Here is a 23,884-nt window from a genome sequence, read left to right as displayed (position 1 = left end):
GTAGCAGTCCATTTCTCTAAAGATAGTCTATTAATTTTCTCTTTTCAGCCTCTTTTCTTTTCTGAGTTCCATGGTCATGTTTTCTATTTTTATCATCATCCTAATTTGTTCTGCGATTTTCAAGGATCTAGAAAAATTAAATGGAATTATATCCCAGGTGAACACAATTTTAATAACTGTTTCTCAAAAATGCTAATTACTGTAAATGTAAAAATAAAAGTGATTCAGTATCTCCCTTCAAACACGTTACCCCTGGACCTCCGCATACACACAGTGAAGAGCAATGTGAATGGGTTGATATTTCAAAATGCTCCTCAGCCGCCCATGCGCACCTGTTGTGAATATCACAGAACTGAGCACCACGAGGAGGTGGAAAATGAACCCTCGGCACTATCGAGAAGCAGTACTTTGCCGTGCACAAAGTGATTCCTTTGATGCTGTTTGGGAGGCTGTATTTGACAAGCTGCTTTGTCTTTTCTCCACCCTAGGCACTCCCAGTACTCAGCTCCTTCCCACATTCCACAGCGGCAACCAGCTCCCATCGGCCTTCTTTCATCGCCACCTTTTGTTTTGAAGCCATAGAGCAAAAGAGAAGGTCAGGCATTTCTGAGTCCTGATGGTGTTAGTGAGGAGAGTGCTGAGGGTTTACACGTGACTCTGCCAGCATTGGGGGCTGCATGCCAGGTGAGCTAGGTATTCTCTTACACGTTTGTGTGTGTGTGTGTGTGTGTGTGTGTGTGTGTGCGTGGTGTGTGCGTACGTGCATGATTTGTGGGTCCTGTGTAGCATGGACCTCTTGCCCAGGCTTACGGGTGGTGCTGAGAGTGAGGGGCCATGTGGGGGGCTACCCTTACTTCAAGCTCTGTTGGGCATGGAGAAGTGGGAAGACGAGAATGAGATTTTGAGAGCTTCCCACAAACCCGGGAGGAAAACGGGATTTCTTAGGTTCTGAGCCCAGTGTCCCAAGATATGGCAGGACCTCAGAGGGAAAGATCTGCTTGAACACAGCCGGGGAGGCAGGGGCCCCAGCCTGGGGAGTAACCTCCATGTCCTGGCTCAGCAGGTGAGAACAAGGAGCGTGTCAGACCAGGATGTGATGACAGGAAGACCTGGGACCTATATGACCCTGGGAGGGCAGGTGAGAGCCTCGATCACTACCGAGACGCAATTCCCTTTCAGCCTAACCAGATTAGTGCAGATAGGCCAGATTTAGATCAGGAAAAAAGGAAAGAAATGTGAGATTTCTTACACACCATAAAATCATAACCCACTTCATAAATACGTCTGGTGAATCTTGACACTCGTCTCCTCCTTTTCTCTCCCCTACAGTCTTGAAGTTGAGGGAGCTCATGGCCTGGGTCCTGCTCAAATCCAGAACAGGAGTTATCCCAGCCCTGGGAGGGCCCCAGGATCTAAGCCAAGCCTTTGTGACTTCAGCTTTTCCCCTGACACAGCTCTCCTTCACTTGAAGCAAAACTCAGAAGCAGACAGCAGAGGGAGCCAGCAGCCTGCAGCTGGCGTTCAGGCCGGGCTTCTGAAGTGTAGTCACTATTCCAGAGGCTTGTTGGCTCTTCCCCAGGAAACTGGAGTGCCCAGAAAATACACACAGACTTAAGTGAATGCCTCCCAAGGGCCCCCTGTGGTTTCCATCCAAATTCATTACCTATGTCACCCTCCCATGTCAACCCATCTTTTCACAGTTGCTGTGTAATTAAATTAATGGGTGGAAATACAGCTTTGGCCTATGAAGGCTCATTTTCCTCAGACTTACAGAGGGAATTTATCTTCATTTCTGATTCTTTTGCAGTAGACAACCCCTTCCCTCCTCTGGAACTTTCCCTCTGGCCCTCTTTGAATGGCTAACCTGTGGACACCTGGAAACGCGTTGGGGAAACTCTGTATCTCAGAGCCCTGAATTGCCTATAAGAAGCACCTGTTGGTAATGAGGTTCATCAACTCCTTAGCCAACTATCTGATTTTAAAAAGTGAGCGAGCCCTCCCGCCCCTCCTCGTGCGCTCAAGTGAGGCCCTCCCCCTGCGCTTCGTGCTACGGTAACATCATTTCCAAAGAAGGGCTGAACCCAGTCAGAGCAAAACCCAGGTGAAAAGTCTCTTACACAAAACGTAAAGAAGAAAAGAAGCAGAGGCAGCCTCCATCCACCCCCAACTCCACCCAAAGCCCGTGGGCTCAGCCAGGCCAGGACTTCTTCACTCCCTCCCTCCCTCCTTCTGCTGAGGAGTCAGAATTCCTTGCATCTCTGCACCAGGTCTCCTCAGACCTTGCAAGGCAGGTGCTGTAAGTTTCTTAAGATCAGGGCTCACAGTTCGACTCTGGATTTCCGAAGTGCTTCCACTTTCATCCTCTAGGACAGCTGCCTCCTCTTCCTCGTCCTCATCCACCATGGGGGCTACCTGGTCAGTTTTGAAGGTCTCGGTTGCCTGCACCCTGATCCTCTCCTGGGCATCACAGAGGTCTCAGCCCCACAACTTCATCTCCTGCCCGGAGACGCCATGGAAATTTGACAGCTTCATGTTGCGGGGCAGACACTGACGATGTTTAACAAAGAAATCAAAATCCATCCTTATCTTTCTTGGACACAAGAAGCCTGGAGCCTGAAGGGCCCGGAGCCAGCAGTGGAGACCAGGAGGGAACTTGGAAGGAGAAGGGTGAGTACAGAGGTGGGATTATGTGGTGGATTCATCTGGCTGAACGATGCTTCCCAAGGGGCCCTGTTTAAAGCAATGGATCCCACTCTGGATGTGGCGTGTGGTGGCCCCAGGCCCTGTCCTCCGCCGGTCAGCATCGTCATTTGTGTCCTCCATGAGGCCATGTTGATGCCTGACACACTTTGTTGGATAGCTTTTATGCTAAATGACAGAATCGGCACAGTTGAAAGTATTCCACAGGCTGAAACAGTCGGTCAAATCTCACAAGATGAAATTTGGTTGCGATAGGTGTAAACTCTTGAACGCAGAAGGAATACCCTAGAATATCGTGTGTGAACAAGTGTCGGGTGCTGGAGTTGCCTCTGTGCTCACATGGGATAGAGAAGCAAAAACGGGGGGGCACTCTTAGACTGCATCACAGGGGATGTGGCGCCCAGAAGTGGAGCGGTGGTCCCAGTACTGGAATAGTGTCCATCTCTGCCTCTCGTCTTTCGAGGAAGCCCAGGCAAACTAGTGACCAGGACAGTGAGGGGACTGAGGCCAAGGCTTGTAAGGGGCAATGAGAAGCCCAAGGATGCTTGGTCCAGGGGAAAAGCCTGGGAGGTGGAGAGGCCTAGAGAAAGAGGGGTGATACTTTGGAGTTTCAGAGGCTAGAACCAGGCCCAACAGGCTGGGAGGGGCATCAGTCCAGGGCATCTCACAAAGCTGTGTTCAAACCCAGCTGAAGTAACTTGGCGCTGTCCTTAGCCTTCTGAACCTCGGACGTCAGCCGTAAAGCAGGGATGCTGGTGCGTCCGAGCTCCAGAGCCGCCCCCACGATCGAACGCTAGCCGCAGAGTGCCAGAAACATGGTAAGGGCTTGCTAAAGTGTGCTTCTGGTTACTATCAGGTGGTAGTTAGAAGGGGGCAACTTGGGGTTTAGTGCAGAAGAATCTTCTAGCACTTGGAGCTTCCCTTCCAAGGAGTACAATTCTGGCAGGTGTCAAACATTCGGGTGGTTATAACCCTGAGAATGGAATGCTTTTGTGTACTTTGCTGCCCCAGCTAGGTTGATTACAAGTATTTCTCCCTGCCTCTAGGGAGAATTTAGCCCTGCCTCTGAGAAGAGAGCTGTGCTTGGCCCCTGTGCTGCAGAACAGCCAATCAAAGGGACTTGGGGAAGCTGTCCCGAGCCTAGGGCCATGGTTCACGGCACCCCCAATGAGCGGGGCTTAGAAGCCATGAAGGCCTGAGAGACTGGCTGGATGTGACGGAGAATTTAAAGGGCATTGAGGTAGCACGGGGAGGTGGATGTCGCTTCCTCCTCCAACAGCGTCTTTCATAAGGAGTCACAGTGATGCCAGGGGGAAGCTCACTGCCCCCCAGCTGAGGGCCTTCCTTGATTCCACTTCCTGCTCTTCCTTGTGGTCAGTTCTCTGGCAAATTAAGAATCTGGGTCCAGTTGGCAGGCCGTGTGACTGGCAGAGGGGAGCTGTTTAGGGGATTAAGCTGACTTGAAGCACAGGAGACCCGGCAGCCAGGCGGCCTCTCATACCTCTAGACGGCAGGCAGGGGGCGTCGTGGCCCCGCAGACTGGAATTCTAGCGCCTGCATCACTTTCCCGTCAACAGAAGGGAGGCTTGCTGATGCTGCAGAAGCAGCTAGGGGACTGTCCCTAGAGCTTTGGCCGCTGGCTCCCTGCCTCGGAGCAGACAAGCTGCCTGCTGGCCGCGGCCTCCTGTACCACTTCCCGCCAGCTGCCTCCCGACTTCTCTGCTTACTCCCTCCTTCTGGAAACATTTAGATGTCCTTTGGAGGTCATAAGGGATGCCCCCAATATATAGCAAATCCGGGGTTCTCAGGAGTAGGGTGATGGCCTAGGGAGCCGGCTCTTCCTCAGTTCTTCAGAGTTGGGGGTCTCTAGGTACCCACAGCAATTATCAACCTTTGCTGAGGTTTTTGGATGGAGATTCTTGGGCTTCGTGGGAAGGGGCCTGGGGTGAAGTTTGACATCGTCTTCTGCCATTCTCTTCTGATGGCACTCAGCCCAAGCTGGTGATTAAAAACTAAAAGGGAATGTTCATCAATTGGTGAAACTCAGACACGCAGCTGGGGGCAGTGGTGAAAAGAGTGAGTGGTGGGGCCTCTCTGTCCAATAAAGACGTTGAAAAGGGCCTCCCTTGCCCCCACGACCGCGTGAGGAATGAGGTAACTGTCCACAGATGAAGTCAGGATTCATGTTCTTACGGCTCCTGCTGGAAGTGCTGGGAGTCTAGTCCTTCAATTGTCACTGAGAAGTAATTGACCCTATAACACTATTAGTTTCAGGTGTGCAACATGAGGATTTGGTATTTGTACATTGCAGAGTGGTCGCAGTAAGTCTAGTCACATTCATCACCACATAGAGTTAAAGATCCATTTTCTTGTGATGAGAACTTTTAAGAGCCACCCTTAGCAACTTTCAAATGTACAAGGCAGTATTATTAACTGTTGTCACCATGCTGGACGTTACGTCCCCATGGCTTACTTATTTTATAACTGGAAGTATGTATCGTTTGACCCCCTTTACCCATTTCACCCACCCCCCCACCCCCTCATTCTGGCAAGCACTAGTCTGTTCTCTGTATCAATAAGTTCAGGTTTAGGGGAAAGATGTCTTTGTTTTTTGAGATTCTACACATCAGTGAGATCTTACAGTATTTGTCCTTCTCTTTCTGACTTATTTCACTCAGCATAATGCCTTCAAATTACACCCATGTTGTTGCAAGTGGCAAGATTTCTTTCCTTTTTACAGCTGAATAATATTCCAGTGTGTGTGTGTGTGTGTGTGTGTGTGTGTGTGTGTGTGTATACACGCATACCACTTTCTTTATCCGTTCATCCATCCATGGACGCTTGGGTTGTTTCTTCATCTTTGCTATTGTAAATAATGCTGCAATGAACATGGGGGTACATATATCTCTTCAAGTGAGTGTTTTCAATTCCTTTGAATAAATGCCAAGAAGTGGAATTGTTGGATCGTATATATAATAGTTCTATTAATTTTTTTGAGGAACTTCCATACTGTTTTCCATAGTGACTATACCAATATACATACCCACAAACAGTGCACACGGGTTCCCTTTTCTCCACATTCTGGCCAAAATGTGTTATTTGCTGTCTTTTTTGATAATAGCCATTGTAACAGTTGTGAAGTGATATCTCATTGTGGTTTTGATTTGCATTTCCCAATGCTTAGTGATGTTGAGCATCTTTTCATATACCTGTTGGCCATGTGTCTTTGAAAAAATGTTTATTCAAATCTTCTACCCGTTTTTTAATTTGAATTGTTTGCTTTGTTGCTTTTGAGTTGTAATGAGTTCTTTCTATATTTTGAATATTAACCCTAATCAGATATATAATTTGCAAATATTTTCTCCCTTTCAGTAGATGGCCTTTTCATTTTGTTGATGGTTTCCTTTGCTGTGCAGAAGCTTTTTAGTTGAAGTTCCATGTGTTTATTTTTGCTTTTGTTGCTTTTGGTTTTAGATCCAAAAAATCATCACCAAGACCCAGGTCAAAGAGCTTACCACCTTGTTTTCTTCTAGGAGTTTTATGGTTTCAGGTCTTACATTCAAGTCTTTCATTTGTTATGAGTTAACTTTTGTGTGTGCTATAAAATAGTGGTCCAGATTCATTCTTCTGCATGTGGCTTTCCAGTTTTCCCAACACCATTTCTTGAAGAGACTGTCTTTAAACCTTCATTGTATATACTGCCTCCTCTGTCATAAATTTAATTGACCATATACGTGTGGGTTTATTTCTGGGCTCTCTGTCTGTTCCATTGATCTGTGTGTCTGTTTTGATGCCAATACCAAACTATTTTACTGCAGCTCTGTAACAAAACTTGAAATCAAGAAGCACGATGCCTCCAGTTTTTAGGTTCTTTCTCAAGATTGGTTTGGCTATTAAGGGTCCCTTGTGGTTCCATATAAACTTGAGGATTGTTTGTTCTATTTCTAGGAAAAATGCCACTGGGATTTTGGCAGAGAGTGATTTGAATCTGTAGATTGCTTTGGGTAGTACAGGCATTTTAACAATGTTCTCCTAATCTGTGAGCATTGGATATCTTTTCATTTTTGTGTGTTTTCATTAATTTTTGTTATCACTGTCTTATACTTTTCAGTGTACGAGTCTTTTACCTCCTTGATTAAATTTATTCTTAGGTATTTTATTAATTTTGATGCAACTGTATTCGGCATTGCTTTCTTCATATCGCCTTTTGATAGTTATTGGTGTATAGAAACACAAGATATTTGTGTATTGATTTTGTGTCCTGCAACTTTATTGATTAGTTCTAATTGTTTTTTGGTGTAGTCTTTTGGGTATTATATATATATAATAATATATATATAATAATATATATAATACTATGCCATCTGCAAATAATGATAGTTCTACTCCTTCCTTTCCAACTTGGATGTCTTTTCTTTCTTTTTCTTGCCTAATTGTTTGGGGTAGAATTTCCAATACTATGTTAAATAAGAGTGGTGAGAGTGGGCATCTTTGTCTTATTCCTGACCTTAGAGGAAAAGCTTTCAGCTTCTCAAAGTTAAGTCTGATGTATGTGGAATCTAAAAAAACAAAGAGAAAGAAAAAAGAGGACAGTAATGAACTCATCCTCAAAACAGAAACAGACTCAAAGACATAGTAAACAATCTTAAGGTTACTGGGAGAGAGGGGGTGGGAAGGGATAAATTTGAGAGTTTGAGATTTGCAAATGTTAACCACTATATATAAAGATAGATTAAAAATCAATTTTCTTATAGCACAAGGAACTATATTTGATGTCTTGTAATAACCTTTAATGAAAAAGAATATGAAAATGAATATATGTGTATATGTGCATGACTGGGACATTGGGCTGTACACCAGAAATGGACACACTGTAACTGACTATACTTCAATTAAAAAAAAAAAAAGGCAAAGTTGAGTATGATGTCTGTGGGCTTGTCATATATGGCCTTTAGTATGTTGAGGTATGTTTCTTCCATATCCACATTGCTGACAGTTTTTACCATAAATGGATGTTGAAAATTTCAAAGGCTTTCTCTGCATATATATGATTTTTGTTCTTCGTTTTGTTAATGTGGTGCGTCACATTGATTGGCAGATGGTGGTGTATAACATTACTGAACCATCCTTGCATCCCTCGAATAAATCCCACTTGATCGTGATGTATGATCCTTTTAATGAATTGTTGCATTTGGTTTGCTAATATTTTGCTGAGAACTTTTTTGCATCTATGTTATCAGGGTTATTGACCTATAGTATTCTTTTCTTATGGTGTCCTTTTCTGATTTTGGTATTAGGGTAATGGCTGGCCTCAAAGAATAATTTGGAAGAGTTCCCTCCTCTTCTGTTTTTTTGGATATTGAGAAGGAAGCTGTCTGATCTTGGACTTTTGCATGTTGGGAGGCTGGTGGTTGCTGATTTGAGCTCCTCACTAGTAACAGGTCTGTTCAGTTTTCTATCTCTTCATGATTCAGTCTTGGTAGGCTGTATGTTTTTACAAATTTATCCATCTCTTCTAGGTATTCAATTTTTTGGTGTATAATTGTTGATTGTAGTCTTTTATGCACCCTTTGTATTTCTGTGGCATCAGTTGCAATGTCTCCTCTCTCATTTCTGATTTCATTTGTGTCCTCTCTCTTTTTCTTGGTGTGTCGAGCTTATGGTTTTTCAGTTATGTTTATCTTTTCAAAGAACCAGCTGTTACTTGGGTTGATCTTTTCTGTTGTCTTTTTAGTCTCTATTTCATTTATTTCTACTCTGATCTTTGTTATTTTCTTCCTTCTACTAACTTTTCGTGTGTTCTTTTTCTAGTTCTTTGAAGTGTAAAGTGAGGTTGTTTGAGATCTTTCTTGTTTCTTGATGTAGGCATTATCACTGTGAAGTTCCCTCTTACAATTGATTTTGTTTCATCCCACAAATTTTGGTGTGTTGTGTTTTCATTTTCATTTGTCTCAAGGTATTTTTAAATTTTTCCTTTGATTTTTTTTTCTTAGACCCTTTGGTTGTTCATTAGTATGTTGTTTAATCACCACCTATTTGAATTTTCTCGTTTTCTTCTAATTGGTTTCTAGTTTCATACCACTGTAGTCAGAAAAGATGCTTGACATTATTTCAGTATTCTTAAATTTATTAAGACTTTCTTTGTGGACCAACATATGATCTGTTCTGGAGAATCTTCCATGTTCACTTGAGAGGATGTGTATTTTGTTGCTTTTGAATGAATTCTTATGTATATATCTGTTAAGCTCACCTGGTCTAAGATGTCATTTAATGTTGGTGTTTTCTTATTAATTTTCTGTCTAGATGATCTGTCCATTGATCTAAGTGGGGTATTAGAGTTTCCACTATATTGTATTGCTATTCCTCTTTTTAAGTCTGTTAAAATTTGCTTTATATATTTAGGTGCTCCTACATAGTGGGCATAAATATTTACAAATGTTATATCCTATTATTGAAATGACCCCTTAGAATTATGTCACTGTCTCCTTTGTCTCTTTTTACTGTTTGTCTTAAAGTCTATTTTGTCTGATTTAAGTACTGCTACCCCACTCAGCTTTCTTTTGGTTTCCATTTGCATGGAGTATCTTTTTCCATCCTTCAAATTCAGTCTGTTTCCTTAAATCTGAAGTGAAATTCTTGGAGGAAGCATATAGACGGGTCTTCTGTCTTTTTATCTATTCAGCCACTCAGTGTCTTTTGCCTGGAGAATTTAGTTCATTTACATTTAAAATAATTATTGATATGTATGTACTTACTGTCATTCTGTTAACAGCTTTGTGGTTGTTTTGTAATTACTCTGTTCTTTTCTTCTTCTCTTGCTCTCTTCCATTGTGACTTGGTGATTTTCTGTAGCGATATGCTTAGATTCATTTTTTTTTTTATCATTGTGTATCTACTCTAGGTTTTTTGCTTTATTGTTACTATGACGCTTGCATATGGCTTTAAGTTATATTTATAACAATCCTTTTAAAGTTGATAGCAACTGAGGTTTGATCTCAGTCTAAAGCTCTAAATTTTTACTACCCTACCCCAACATTTTATCTTTTTATATCAAAATTTATGTATTTTGATCTTGTGTATCCCTTACCAAATTATTATAGATAGTTATTTACTCATTTTGCCTTTTAACCTTTATACTAGCTTTATAAGTGGTTGCTCCACCACCTTTAGTACAAAGATTATTCTGAATTTTAATATATATTTACCTTTACTAGTGAGATGTATACTTCTGCATTTTTTCTGTTACTAATTGGTGCCTTTTGTTTCAGCTTTAAATCCGTTTAACACTTTTTGTGAGGCCAGTCTAGTGGTGATAAAGATCTTTAGCTTTGCTTATCTGAAAATTTCTTTATCCTTCCTTCAATTCTGAAGGACAGCTTTTGTCAGGTAGAGTATTCTTGGTTGGTAGTTGTTTTCTTTCAGTACTTTATATCATGCCATTCTTTTCTAGTCTGCAATGCTTCTGCTGAAAAATCTGCTGATTATCTAATGGAAGTTCCTTTCTACATAACAAGTTGTTTTTCTCTTGCTGCTTTTAAGATTCTCTCTTTAAGCTTTTTTTCTTCCAGTTTTATTGAGCTATAATTGGCATATAGCACTGTATATACGTTTAGGATGTACAACATAATAATTTGATTTACATACATTATGAAGTGATTATCACAGTAAGTTTAGTGAACATCCATCTCATATAGGCACAAAATTAAAGAAATAGAAATCTTTTTGTCTTGTGATGAGAACTCTTAGGATTTGCTCTCTTAACAACTTTCATGTATGTATACATGTATATAAGTATCTATACATATATATGCATTCACATATACAGTAGTATTAATTATATTTATCATGTTGCACATTATATCTCTAGTACTTATCATTTTGTGATTCAATATTTTTATAGTTACACTCCATTTTAAGTTATTGTAAAACGTTGGCTGTATTCCCTGTGCTGCACAATATAGCCTTGTATCTTATTTATTTGATACATAGTAGTTTCTCCCTCTCAATCCCCTATCCCTAGCTTCCCCCTACCCTCCAATTGGTAACCACTAGTTTGTTTTCTGTGAGTGGGTTTCTATTTTGTTAGTCATTCCTTTGTTTTATTTTTTTAAATTCCACATGTAAGTGATAACATCAGTATTTGTCTTTCTCTGACTTATTTCACTAAGCAGAATACCCTCTAGGTCTACCCATATTGGTACAAATGGCAGAATTTCACTCTTTATGGCTGTTTGGGTTCATCTTGTTTGAGACCCTCTGTGCTTTCTGTACCTTGATCTCTTCTTCAAGTTTAGGAAGTTTTCAGCTATAATTTCATCAAATACATTTTGACCTATTTTTGTCTCTTTTCTCCTGGGATGCCTATAATGTGAATGTTAGTATGTCTCAGATCCCTTTAACTATTCTCATTTTTTTAAAAATTTGTTTTTCTTTTCACTATTCTGATTGGGTGGTTTTCATTGTCCCATCTTCCATATCACTTATGCATTCTTCCGTATCACCTAGTCTGCTGTTAATTCCTTCTAGTGTGTTTTTCACTTCCGTTATTGTATTCTCCATTCTGAATGATTCTTTTTTATATTTTCTCATTCCTTGTTAAAATTCTCACTGTGTTCATCTATTCTTTTCCCTAATTCAGTTAGTATTCTTATGACTAATGCTTTGAATTCTTTATTTAGTAAATTGTTTTTTTCTGTTTCATTTGCTGTTTTGTCAGGGGTTTTCTCTTGTTCTTTCATTTGAAACAAACTCCTCTGTCTTCTCATTTGCTTAACTTTCTCTGTCTCTGTTTCTGAAATTAGGTGACACAGTTACCTATCCCAGTCTTGAAGGACTGTTACTGTGTGGGAGCATCCCTGTACAATCTGTTTGTGCCCAGTGGCTTTGAGGAGTGAGTTAGATCTGGCATGAGCATGAGTCATGTCTTCCCCTAGAGTGTGCTGGCAGTTATCACCTTGGTAAGAAATGGGGCTGGAGATGGAGGGGCTATGGCCAGATCCAGGTGTGAGCTGGGTCTTCTCTGCTCAGTGGCCACCACCACCCTATTGGTCCCAAATGCTGGAGCAGAAACATTGAGGGCCAGATCCCAGCCAGCCCTGTTCCCTCTGTGTGCTCTCCTCCCTCCCAGCACTGGCACCTTTGCCCCAGAGGGGAGCACTGCTGGAGCAACAGTGGCCAGGGTGAGTGCTTTGCATGGGTGTGGGTACAGCTATGGCAGTCCCAGTACCAATCAGAGTTCCAAACTCCTCCCAATCCTCTGCCCCACTGAGTGCCAGCAATGGCCCCCCTCACCCCATTCAGATGCCATTGCCAGATCTGAGCCGGCTCCATCCCCCACAACTGGGCACTTCCCTCAGCTATGGCAGCCCTCGCTCCAGCGTGGAGCTGCACCACAGAGCAAGTAGGGCCTGGAGTGGGTGCTTGGCTCAGGCTGGGGTGTGTGCTGGGGCAGTCATGGGAAACTGATAGGAAACCAGAAGAGTTCTTGGCAGTGTCAATCTGCTTCCTCTGCCTTCTTTTGAGAGTAAGCAGGTATGTGCCTGCTTTCCATAAGCATAGTCCAGGTTTCTTGTAGCCCCACTGTCAGTCCCTCTGCTTTTCAAACCAGCTAAGGGGACACTGGTCCTCCCAGCATCAGACCCCAGAGTTGGGGCACCTAATATGTGGATGGAACAGCTGACTCCCCAGGGAAGTTCTCAAAATCTATGCAATCCCCCTCCTCTCCTGTTTCACCTTCCAGGAGTACAGATCCTGACCTGATTGCTTCTCTTCCCTTCCTAACTCTTTCCATGTGGATTTTTCTTATAGCCTTGGTTGTATGAGAGTCTCTGCTAGTCTCCAGTTTGTTTTTAGTGAGGATTACTCCACATGTAGATGTATTTTTGATGTGTCCATGATGGGGAGGTGGGCTCCACCATCCTAATCTCCCTCCCTCTTTTTCCTTAACTTTTGACACTTTAGTTATAATGTGTCTTGGTGTGGATTTCTTTGGGTTCATCTTATTTAGAACTCTGAGCTTTCCCTTCTGGGTGTTTGTTTCCTTCCCCAGGTTAGGGAAATTTTCTGCCATTATTTCTTCAAATAAGTTTTCTGCCCCTTTCTTTCTCCTCCTTCTGGGGCTCTTATAATGCAAATGTTGGTCCACTTGATGCTGTCCTATAAGTCCTTAAGCTGTCTTTACTCTTTTTTATTTCTTGTTGCTCTGATTGGGTGAGTTCCACTGCCCCATCTTTGAGTCCACTGGTCCTTTCCTCTGCATCATCTAGTGTGCTCTTGAACCCCACTGCTATAGTTCTCAGTTCAGTTACTGTCCTCTTTGGCTCTGTGACTTCTATTTGGTACTTTCATATATGTTCCATCTCATCGTTGAAATTCTCCCTTTGTTCATGCTTTCTTCTCCCAAGCTTCGTGAACATCTTTGTGACCATGAATTTGAAGTTTTTTATCAGGCAGATCACCTGTCTCCATTTCCCTAAGGTCTTTTTGCATGGGTGTGGGTACAGCTATGACATTGCTTTTTCATTCTGAAAACTTTCCTATGTTTCCTCATCTTTCTTGACTGTGCTGGTTTCTGTGCTTTAGATAAAGCAGCCATCTCTTCCAGTCTTTAAGGAGTGGCCTCATGTAGGAGATGAAACTTCCTGTTCTACCCTGCTCTAGCTCTCAGTTGTCTCTCAAACCTTTGTGATTGTCCAAGCAGCTTATTTTATTTTTAATAGCCTCTGGTAGTTGAGGGTGTGACAAGACCTGTCAGTGTTCTAAGGGGGAGGATTTTAGCCAGCACCTAGATTCAGGCTAATTGGAAGCCAGACCTTTGGGCAGTAACTTTTAAATTATGCAAATATGCCTCTCTCAGAGGAAGACTGGGAGATGGCACTTCTCTGTGCTCTCTGTCTGCTGAGACCTGATAGCCAATTAAGAACTGTTTCTTTGCCATCAACCCACTGAGCACAAGTCCCACTGGCTACCAGAGGGGCATCCCCTGGGTGGCAGCTGTAAAACAAACAAACAAACATAAAAACAGGCTGCCAGACATAAAAACTGTGGTACCAGATAGGGGCTGCATTGCAGGAGATAACAGTGCTCTGGAGGGCTGCGGAGGGAGTGTGTGAGTACGGTGCCTGTCCTCCGAGGTCTCTAGAGAGGATTAGAGCCAGCTGTTCGATGTGTGTTTAATTAGAAGCCGCCCCTCAGGCCACAGCAATGAAGACAAGCTCACAGGTCTCTTTCACAGAAAGACTGGACACCTCTGTTGTCTCTCTGCTGTGTCCTGGGAATGGCAGCCAGTTAAGAACTCTTTCTCCATTTGTTACAGCCCTATGGTACCCCTGAGCATAAACCCCACTGGCACCTGAGCCAGGAGGTCTACAGGGGATCTGTTGCCGTGTGGGGTCCCCTGCGCAGCAGCCACAAAAACTGGGGTGCCAGACAAGCTCCATTCTGGGAGACAGAGGCATGCTGGAGCATGGCTGAAGGGGACACAAAAATGGCACTTGCTGGTGTCTGTCTCTGCAGAGTATTTCAGTAGACCCCAGACGTGTGTCTAAACTAGATGCCTACTCCTCAGGCTGTTGCTTTAAGATAAGTGAATAAGCGTCTTTCACAGAAGGTCTGGGTACTTTTCAGTCGGCTGCCTCTGCATCGGGCTCTGGGAGAGGTGAGCTTGCACGTGAGCCGTCTGAGGACTGCTGCTCAGTTCACTGTAGCCTTGTGGATCTCGCAGACACAGGACTCATTGGCTTTCAAAGCTAGAAGCCTTGGGGGTTTCACCTCTTAGATGCAGGTCTTAAAAGTAGGGGTGCCAAAAGTGAGGTCCCACCCTTTGCTCTTCAGGGAGACGCTCGGGCTTGTGAGTTTCCTCCTGATTGTGAGTTGCCAGGCTGGGGTTGAGCTGATGGCAAGATTGTATCTTAGCCTCTCCTTCCCACTTTGATGTGGGATTTTCTCATTTGCGTGAGGTGTAGGAGTCACTGGTCTAGTTTTGGATTTTTTCCCAGAAGGAGTTGTTCCATATATAGCTGTGGATTTGATGTGTTCATGGGAAGAACTGAGTTCAGGATCATCCTACATCATCATCTTGAACTCTGCCTTGTGTCTTAAGGATTTATGAGTCTGAAGGGAGAATGGCTCCGATCCTATGGGAACCAGAAGAGGAGAGGCCGGCTATAGGATATCAAAGATGGTGCATGTTCTTTGATTAGCCTCTCCTTGAGAGGTGGGGTGTGTCTGTTTCCCGTCCCCATGACTCCGAGCTTGACAAAACATGAGGAAGTGACCCTAAACCGTTTCTGGACCCACCTTTTAAGAAGACTGGCAGTGTCCACCTTGGCCCCTTGGAGCCCTGAGTACCATGTTAGGAGCCTAGTCACCGTGCTGGAAAGAGCACATGTAGAAACTCTGGGACCATATAGAGAGGGGAATGGGTCCTGCTGGGCTCAACTTTCTGCTGTTCCTACTGAGAGGCAGAAATGTGAGTGAAGCCATCTTGACCTTTCCAAACTGGTCCAGCTGAATACCACTGAGTCACCCCAGTTAATGCCACATGGAGCTGAAGAATCACCCAGCTGAGCCCTGTTTGAATTCCTGATCTGTGAAATTGTGTATAATACAATAGTGGTGGTTTTAAGCAGCTAAGTATGATATAGTTCAAGTGGCCATAGATAACCAGACGACAGGCTGAAGGAGGTGGGTCCTGGCCGGGAACACTGACTCCCAGGTGTCCTGCTGCAGCCTTGGCAGGCAGTCTGGAGGCATTTGGACTTTTGCCTGGGTTTATACTTGGGAGCTAGGCTTGTTTTGTTCCTCTCAGTCTGTTGCTTTAGCAAGCAGACTGCAAGGACCTTGGGCATGGTTTTCCACCAGATGGGTTTAGAAGCTGGAAATCTCTTTCTCTCTTTGTCTTTTGATTGCTAAAAACAGGGACCAACTTTGAAATCCATGACTCCTTTCTGCTCGCTGGGAAGGATACAGAACTGTAGCAGGTTATTACAGCAACATCGGTAATGAGATGTGATTAGGCCAGGGTGTAAAATTAACAGCGTTGCAGTTTATCTTAAGGAGGGAAGAGTGTTACATACAATATTTAGAAGTTGGTTTTAAAACGAAGATTTTAATTGGCTTCCACTAATGAGTCTTGGTTTAAAAAAGGGAAAACCTGGGAGAAGAGTGGTGTGAGGCTGACGATCATCAGCTGCTGAATAAATGGCTTCTTAAAGGGTAATGCTACCCTTCTCTCACTGCAACCCCACCTGGCCAGCCGGGCTCAGGCTGCTATTCACCTACCGAAGAGCGACAGGGCATCCAGGTAGCTCAAGCCAGATGACCCCTTCAGCAACACCACCTGCCTTAACATGCCATTCCCTAGCTCAGAAGAGCTGGCTGAGAGTTTCTGAAAGCTTAGGGAAGAGTTTTAAAGAGTGGCTCAGGAGCCATCCATGTCCTGAATACCTGAGATGCTTTTTAAAATGAAACTACACAGCTCCATCCCAGACCTCTTAATACTTAACTTTTGAGCCTGGAGTGCAGGAATCAAAACTCAGACCACCTCTCCAGGTGGTCCTGATGCATTCCTAAGTCTAGGAACTGTTGGCTTGGGCTTCGCAAAACCTCTTTACCTTCATATTTGGCCCAAGGTCAGATAGATAAGATGTTTTCCTGAATTGAAACTTCCAGGGAGAACATCTGTATTGTAGGAGAGAGAATACTGAAATACTTTCAAGTTCTGTCTCTGCTACGGACCCCAAGAAGAGGTGGTTTCCTCTTAGTCCTCTGGCCTTCAGGGACATTATTTGTCTTCCCTGGCTCCCCTGTTTACAGCCCCGTGTCCATAATGCTTACTGTTTAGACTCCTTTGGTAAGGATCCATGCAACCAGGCCATGCACAGAGCCACAGGTATTGGGCCCAATACATTTGAGAAATTGCAGATTAAAAATTGGCTGTGAACTCATGGGTCTGGGTTTGAAGCTCAGCCCTACCTACTCTTCACCAGCTATTTACTTGACCTCTCTAGGCCCCAGTTTCTTGTTTTTGCAAAAAGGGGGCAATAATAGCACCCCTCACAGGGCTGTTATGAGTACTCAATGAGCAAATGCCTGCGAAGCAATCATGTCCTTAATACATATTACGTACAAATTAGATTATGGAGGGGAAGGAGCTGGAAACCATGACACATGAGGATAAGTGGAGAGAATAAAGAATTTTTATCCTGGGGAAGAAATAACATTGGGAAGACTTGATATTTTTCAACAATTTTTCAACATATTGATGGTTATTACCTGGGAAGAGAATTTTATATTTGTACAACGTAAGGTGGTAAGACTGGGAGTATTAACAAAAATTAAAAGGGGAAAGATTTTCCCTGAATAAGAGGAAGCACTTTTTAAAAAGAGGAGTTGAGAGATAAAATGTCTCAGGGAGTAGCGAGCTCCCCATCACTGGATGTGCTCGAATCCAGGTGGCTGGTCATGTGGTCAGACAGTGAAGAAGAGAGTGAGTCCTGGGCGGGGAGGTAGAACTGCAGCTTTGAAGGTCCCTTTCCATCTCGAGTCTGCCTCATGCCTCCAAGTTTATTTAAAGAGAGCACAGTCCACTAGGAGAGGTGATGGAATGGCATTTTTGCAAAGTGGTTCCTGCCCTAATTTAGTTCTTGGCTTCAAGCCCAGGAAACCACCCAATCACCATTGATCAGCTACCTCGGAGACGTAATCTGTTTCTGTAACTCACATCCACTGGTCCCAGTTTGGTCTCTAGAACCACAGAGACCAAGGCTGGTTTCTCCTTCAAACCACTTCGTGATCAGTAGTTCCGTATCCCTGAGCCCCTCCGACCCACCACCAGATCTCTTCTCTTTCGGGGTAGAATTGCTTGTTCCCAGTGCCTGTAGGTGAAATTCAAGTTCCTGCTCCATCTGGAATCTTTAATATTAAGCTAGACTGCATTTACAGTGCGTGTTTTAATAGGTGTAGCCTCATTAATTTGATATGTGCCTAGATCGGGCTGAGTTTATCTCTGTACCAACTAAAAGAAAAGAGTTTGCTAAGCATATTCATTGTCTTAAGATTGCAGGGCAACGTTTAAGCTGCTTAAGAGAATTAACTGTTCAAATACCCCTAAGCTCTTTAGAAAAACTACTAGGTCAGTTACAAATCCATTCCCACCTCTTCACTAAGTGACTGAAGGTCTGCCTCTAGGCGACTTTATTAGTCGCTTCAAGTTTGCATAAAACTACTTTCTTAAATACATTTTCTCAGAGCTTTCACTCCCAGGCACACAGAGGAGGTGAGGGTAGGGGTGTGGGGGGAGTGTGTGTGCACAGTCGGGGGCCAGCGCTGGTGAAGAAGATGGCTGCCTTGGGTTTGGTGTTGGGGTCTTGACACCAATTCCAATGTCTACGAACCAAGCTAGTTACGTAAGTGTGTGCAGGTGAGCTGGGAGTGGGTAAGGCAAGAGGGAGTGGAGGTGTCAGTGCCGAGTGGGGGAACCCACACCCTCCCAAGCCATTTATACCTCTGCCAAGGGAGCTGGATTTGATTGGTGGGTGGCCCTTTGTGACCGTTTTCTTACATGCTGAGTTACCGAAATGTGTAGGAGAGGAAATGTGTAGAGCTGGGTGGGCTCATTCGAGATTCAGGGGTGTGCTGACAAGATCTAAAAAAATACATATGGTGGGATATCGGCCCTTTTAGAAGAGGGAGAAGGAATGATGGGAGCATCCCTAGAACATGCGATGAGATCCCTCAAGGAAGCGTTAATCTAAAGATACAAAGGAAGGTGACCAAAGCTTTGTATGGGAGATCATTCGGGTTGAAAATGGGTCATGAGAGAAACAACTTGGATAAAACGAGCTGCATATATTTAAAGGCAGGGCTGTGCCTGGCAGAGGAGCTCTTGAAGAGGCGTAATGAGATGTGCCCATTTAGAGTAAGTAATGAAGGACACTTGAGACATGCGTGTTCTCAGGACCGAAGGCCAGCGTGGTGATGGGGTATAAAATGAGAGGCGTAGAGTCAGGGAAGGTGAACGCTGTCTTGGGTCTCAGGTGTGATGACTCGGATGAGCCAAGGCATGAGAGGAAGATGTTGGATTTTCAAGGATGGAGGACCAGAAGGGTGAATATGACAAGGACTCTGGTAGGCTCTCCTGGGGAGAGGCAGGAGGTCTGAGGAACAGAGAGCAGGAAAGGAGGGAAGTGGACAAAACAGTAGCGAATAAACCAAGCTTGTAATGATCTCAGAAAAGAGCCAGCGTCTTCAAGTCTTTTGAGCTGCAGCTCATCTAAAGGGTGTAGATAAGCAACCCTTTCCTTCTGCCTGGACAGCAGCACAGTAAGTGGGCCATGCTGTGGCAGGAGGATTTAGGCGACGGTTTCTTAAATCTGGGGCGGGTATGAGGGCAGTCGGAAATCTGCTTGTCTAGTAACCTTGAGGTTTGATAGGTTCTTGGAGATTCAGGCAGGCAGGCTAGGCTGTATTTGGACGTTAGTGACTGGACTTCAATGCTCCCAGCCTGAGATGGTCTCTTCATCTTTGTACTTCTGTGTAGCTGCACACTGCAGGCCTGGCGAGGGCTCTTCCACTGCATCCAAACTGTCAGCTTCTCAAGGTCACCAAGGTCATTCCTTGCTGATGTGGTTAACTAGTCTCATACCATCAATGGTGGTAGGGACACTCCAATCACATCCAGGTAACACAGGAATTTACAAGTCAGGTGGCATAAGGCTTCACGCAAAGCAGGTGCTAAATTACCTTTTTAGTAAGAAAAAAAAGTTCTTTAAGCTCTCGTTAGCCATAATTTAAGCCTGTTTCCTCTCGCAAGGTGCTCTGTGTTCAGCCAACCTGTCAAAACAACACTTAGGTATATGGACCTGGTTAAGAGCCTTGCACTGTAGCATCTATTGCTTTTAATTACTAGTGGGCATGGATATCCTATTGTTAACACTATTCCTGCAAAGCCCTGTTTCTAATCATCACCTGGGAAGTTGTAGAAAATACAAAGTTCCCACCCTAGACCTGCTCAGTCATAGATTCTGGGGACGTAGACCAGTGACCCATGTTTTAACAACCCCCCCCATTCTGATGCAAGCTCAAGTTTGAGTCATTCTTCAAAAATATACAGTGAAGGGTTAAAAGCACCTGACAGATATGAAGCAGAGTGGGTGAGCTCATTCTGGCTGTTCCATCCCACTTTCCTATTAATGTGTCAGGACTCTCCTAGAAAAACAACGTAAGAGCCTTAACATATTGGAGGTGGGGGACAAGGAAAGACCTGTTTGTTGTGTCTTCAGTTTGGCAGTCACTGGTTTCACACATATGATCCCATTTAATCCTTAAAATAATATCTGAGGCTGTTACTATTTGACCAGATAGGAAGCCAAATGCAAAGATATTATGTAATTTACCTGAAGACACAGCTGCTACATAATTGATGGGATTTGAGTCCAAGTCAAGTGTCTTTTTCAATCATAGTATGCTCATTCCTTACGGACAGGTTATTAGTAGTGTAATTTACAGAGAAAGAAGATATCCAACATTACTGTGCTATGATTCTTTTAAAACAACACGGTTCCCCATTAACGACGTCCAAGTCTTCACTGGTCATGCGTGTTTCTGAGCAGGGTGGGCCATCTTGCACGTTCATCTCGATTTTGTTTGTCCTGGGGAAGCAGCATCAGAGAAGTTACTTGAATGTCTCTACTGTGAGACTGGAATCTGTCCAGGTCACTGTTCTGCATTGAACTAGAGGCAAATGGCTTCAACTTGCTGGGCCTATTTCCTTTGCCCTCGTAATACCATTTCTTTCCCCATCTAGAGTTAGTTAACCAACCCAACCCCATCTGTTTTCCACCTGCAGCAGATTTGGAGCACAACCAATCGGCCCCTCCAGTCAACTCATGGATGAAGATCTCCATCAACGTAGGTCAACAGTACCTTCTAGGAAGTGCCAACTCATATCCAAGCCCTTCAGAAATAATGTATAAACCTTCTCAACCAGGTAAGAATCACGGTCTCCACAGACCTTTTTTGCTTGCTAATCAGTATCTTGTGGCATTCAGTCTTACTCTGCCATGTAATTCTAGAATTTGTGGAATTGTTAGACCAAATAAAAAGAAACTCTACTGTCAGCTCTCAGTTAGCTGCACCACTGGAGAGGAACAAGGATGTGGTAGATTTTGAACATTTGGTTCCATTTGGCTTTGGAATGCATTGTGATTTTTTTTTTCAGTAGATTAACTTTTCTAATTATATTTTGCACAGCCTAATATTAACAGGCATTTGTATTCCCTGGGCATGTAACATCTAATGTTGAGAGTTGGGAGATGCAGTAGAGGAGTCCAAAAATGTGCTGGTCTCAGGGAATGACAATGTTGTTACGGAAAATCCACACATGGATAATAAAGAGGGAACTAATTATAAAGCACTCTGCAAATGTTAAATCGTAAGCAGAGAAGGCAAATTAGGAATTCTCTATGGACATGTGAGCAGAGAGCAAAAAAGTTATTAAAAGGGACAGAAAGTTTCAAGAATCATCTTGGGTGTTAATGGAGTCTGATGGAAAAATTAGGATACAAGGCGGGTCCGTGAATTACTACTGGGTGGTCTTTCAAATAAGAAAACCTCAAGCAATAATACCAAAGCGTTTTAAAAGAGCGTTTAAAATGAATTTTATTGTTTAAATTTTACAAGTAGTCTTCAAAGGCTTCAAACAAGAACTCTGTTGCAAAACTCATAAATAGCTTGCCCCAAGTCCCCAAACAAAATGTAAAACAAAATAAAAACTAAACTCTGAAGGATAAGCAAGACTTCAGAATGCTTGGATGTTAGCGGTATTTCTCATTTATAAAGAGATTATCAGGCAACGTACAATCTCCTTCATACAAGTCAAAGAGAGAAAGAGACAGACAACTGAGATCTTTACAAAGCACTCCGAAATCTTCCTATTTCCATGACAAGTGTCACCAGGAAAAAAAAAATCCCATGGAGAAATCACAATAATGAATGAAACTGTAGCATAAAAGTCTGGTGATGGGGGTGGGGAGAGAAGAGAGGAAAATCCACCCTGTTTCTTTCAGGGATGGAGACAGGAAGGATTTGAGATTCCTCGGGGCAGGGAACTTCTGAGCAGATGCCACTAGATTGCTGAATGTTCCCTTAGACCAGAGTCGCCACTGAAGGGGCACAGGTGGTAATTCAGTGACAAAGTCAAGGCAAGAAGAAACTAGGCCACCAGGGGCTCCCCTGGGGCCTCTCAACACTGGTGGCCCAGTGTCTCTGTGCTGCGTGGGACTGCTGAGCCTTGGAACAATGGCCAGGGACCCAAAGCAGCTGCATCACTAGATGGGAAAAACAGCACGTCAATCATTTCTGCAGCAGAACCCTGTGGACGGCCGCACAAGGATGCAGAAAATGCTGGGCTGAAATTGCACACCAGGACATGCAGGTCTCAAAAGCCCATTCCATTATCACAGTCATTGCTCCTAATTAAGTATTAAAAGTTCACAATTTAACATTCACTTTTCCTAGTTACAAATACTGGTGAAGTCTTGCTCTGGAGAGAAAGGATTTATTACTTTATTAATGTGATCATTTTGAGCGAGCTAAAAATAGTTTTGCCACTTGTTATCTTTTAAAAAAAAAATCTCCAAGAACTACACTTTTGACCAAAATGCATACAAGTCATAAGATTTTCAGTTTGGAGGAATTGAAACCGATTACTGTTGGGAGCCAGGAAGCTATAGAAAGGCTGATTCCAATTTAGAGGGACTCAAGCCAAACAAAAAGGGCGCCAGCTCTGAGGAGCACACAGCCCCTGGGACCATCTCCCTGGGGGGAAGGATGAAGTAGTGATGTCACAATGCAGGACAGAAAAAGGGCGTGGCCCGCAGGCTCGTCTCCGCCTCTCTGGTTCACTGATTTGCTATTGTTAACTAACCCCGACTCTGTTGATCTCTGTAAGGTAAGTACAAACATCACTAGCTCATGCACAAGCCATTCAAAGGCAGGTAGACGTTGTCTGAAACCACCTCCCTCCACAGGTGTTTCAAGAACGAAGGTAAGGAAATCCCCCTCCCCAAATAAACAGTTTTTAAAAACTTTATTTTCCTAGGAACAATGACATTTGCCAGGATAACAAGGGGAAAGCTTGGGTTACCTGAAATAGATAAAAGAAAGAGCTGATGGAAATAGGGGCAGATGGGCCGGGGTGGGAGAGACCCTGGTCCTAGGCCCAGTTTCTTTTTAAATACATAACAGATAAAGATATTGTGCAAAAAAATAAAGACATTCACATTTTAGCAGTTAAACTTTTATTTTACTTTTTAAAATTTTTATTTACCTTTTTTTTCTTTTTCTTTTCTACAAAAGGCAGACAATGATTGTTGATCTGCAGTTGTTGTGTTGTGCACTCCCCGAAAAGGGGCCAAGTCGGGAGCTGGGTGGGGGGCTCTGAGAATGCCTTCACCGGCGGAACTTGGGGGCTACAAGACCTTGCCAGAGAGGGCGCCCCCGCGGCCCCCTGTCCTGGCCTAGCTCATGTCTATGGTGTTGAAGACCCACTCTGTGAACTTCTTCAGCTTGTCGGAGGCATTCTGGGACTCCTCCTGCAGCCTCAGGTTGTCCTCCCGCAAGTGCTCAACTTCTGCCTGGAGGTGGGCCTTGTCCTCTTTCTCCTGGGAGGGAGAGCAGGGCAGAGAGGGACTCGGAAGGGGCCCGCCTCGCCCAGCCGCTGGGAGGAGTGGCTGGGGCTCTCTCTGCACTTGACCCTTATTTCTCCTCTTCATTCCACTAAACAGGTGTCTACGTGGGCTGGCCCTGGGCGTTTTAAGATGCTCTCACCCCGGGAGCAGGACGTCCAGAGAGATCCACCACAGGTTTATTTTGGACTGTAAGTACATGACTGCGCAGTTTAATGTCTTTGTTAAATAATAAGGAATAAGGGCTGCCTTACTTTTTAGACGATTGTTACTTTTTAGATGATTGTTTAAGAAACAAAACAGTATCTTGCCCGGATATCAATGAGGACATGTGGGTCTGGGCTGTGGACCGCTGATACGAGGGGTGGGGAGGCCGGGAGAGGGCTCAGAGGGGGCTGGCGGAGGTTTAAAGGCTTTCACCAAAAAAGGGAACGCTTTTTCTGTACGTGTACAATGAAGGCCGTCTTGCACTCTGTGTCAGTGGAACCAGGCCCCAC

At 43.9% G+C, this 23,884-nt stretch overlaps 1 protein-coding gene and 1 long non-coding RNA gene across 2 annotated transcripts in view; one reads left to right on the top strand and one right to left on the bottom strand.

Annotated features, from left to right (window-relative positions):
• Window positions 1–1,065: 1,065 nt before the first annotated feature.
• LOC116664336 lies at window positions 1,066–23,578 on the top strand. Its single transcript, XR_004320814.1, has 4 exons — window positions 1,066–1,138; window positions 1,808–2,667; window positions 20,549–20,689; window positions 23,487–23,578. It is a non-coding gene; the product is annotated as an uncharacterized LOC116664336 (long non-coding RNA).
• The window catches only part of SIPA1L1 (signal induced proliferation associated 1 like 1), a 340,124-nt gene continuing 337,574 nt past the window's right edge, over window positions 21,335–23,884 (bottom strand). The window contains 1 exon segment of the mRNA XM_032482300.1: window positions 21,335–23,363. Coding sequence (XP_032338191.1) covers window positions 23,220–23,363 — 144 coding nt within the window. The 3' untranslated portion in view covers window positions 21,335–23,219.

The sequence above is a fragment of the Camelus ferus genome, chromosome 6 (genome assembly GCF_009834535.1).
Source record: "Camelus ferus isolate YT-003-E chromosome 6, BCGSAC_Cfer_1.0, whole genome shotgun sequence".
In the NCBI taxonomy this organism is placed as follows: domain Eukaryota; kingdom Metazoa; phylum Chordata; class Mammalia; order Artiodactyla; family Camelidae; genus Camelus; species Camelus ferus.
Note: the sequence above shows the minus strand (reverse complement) of the source record. Positions and strands in the feature narration are given on the sequence as shown.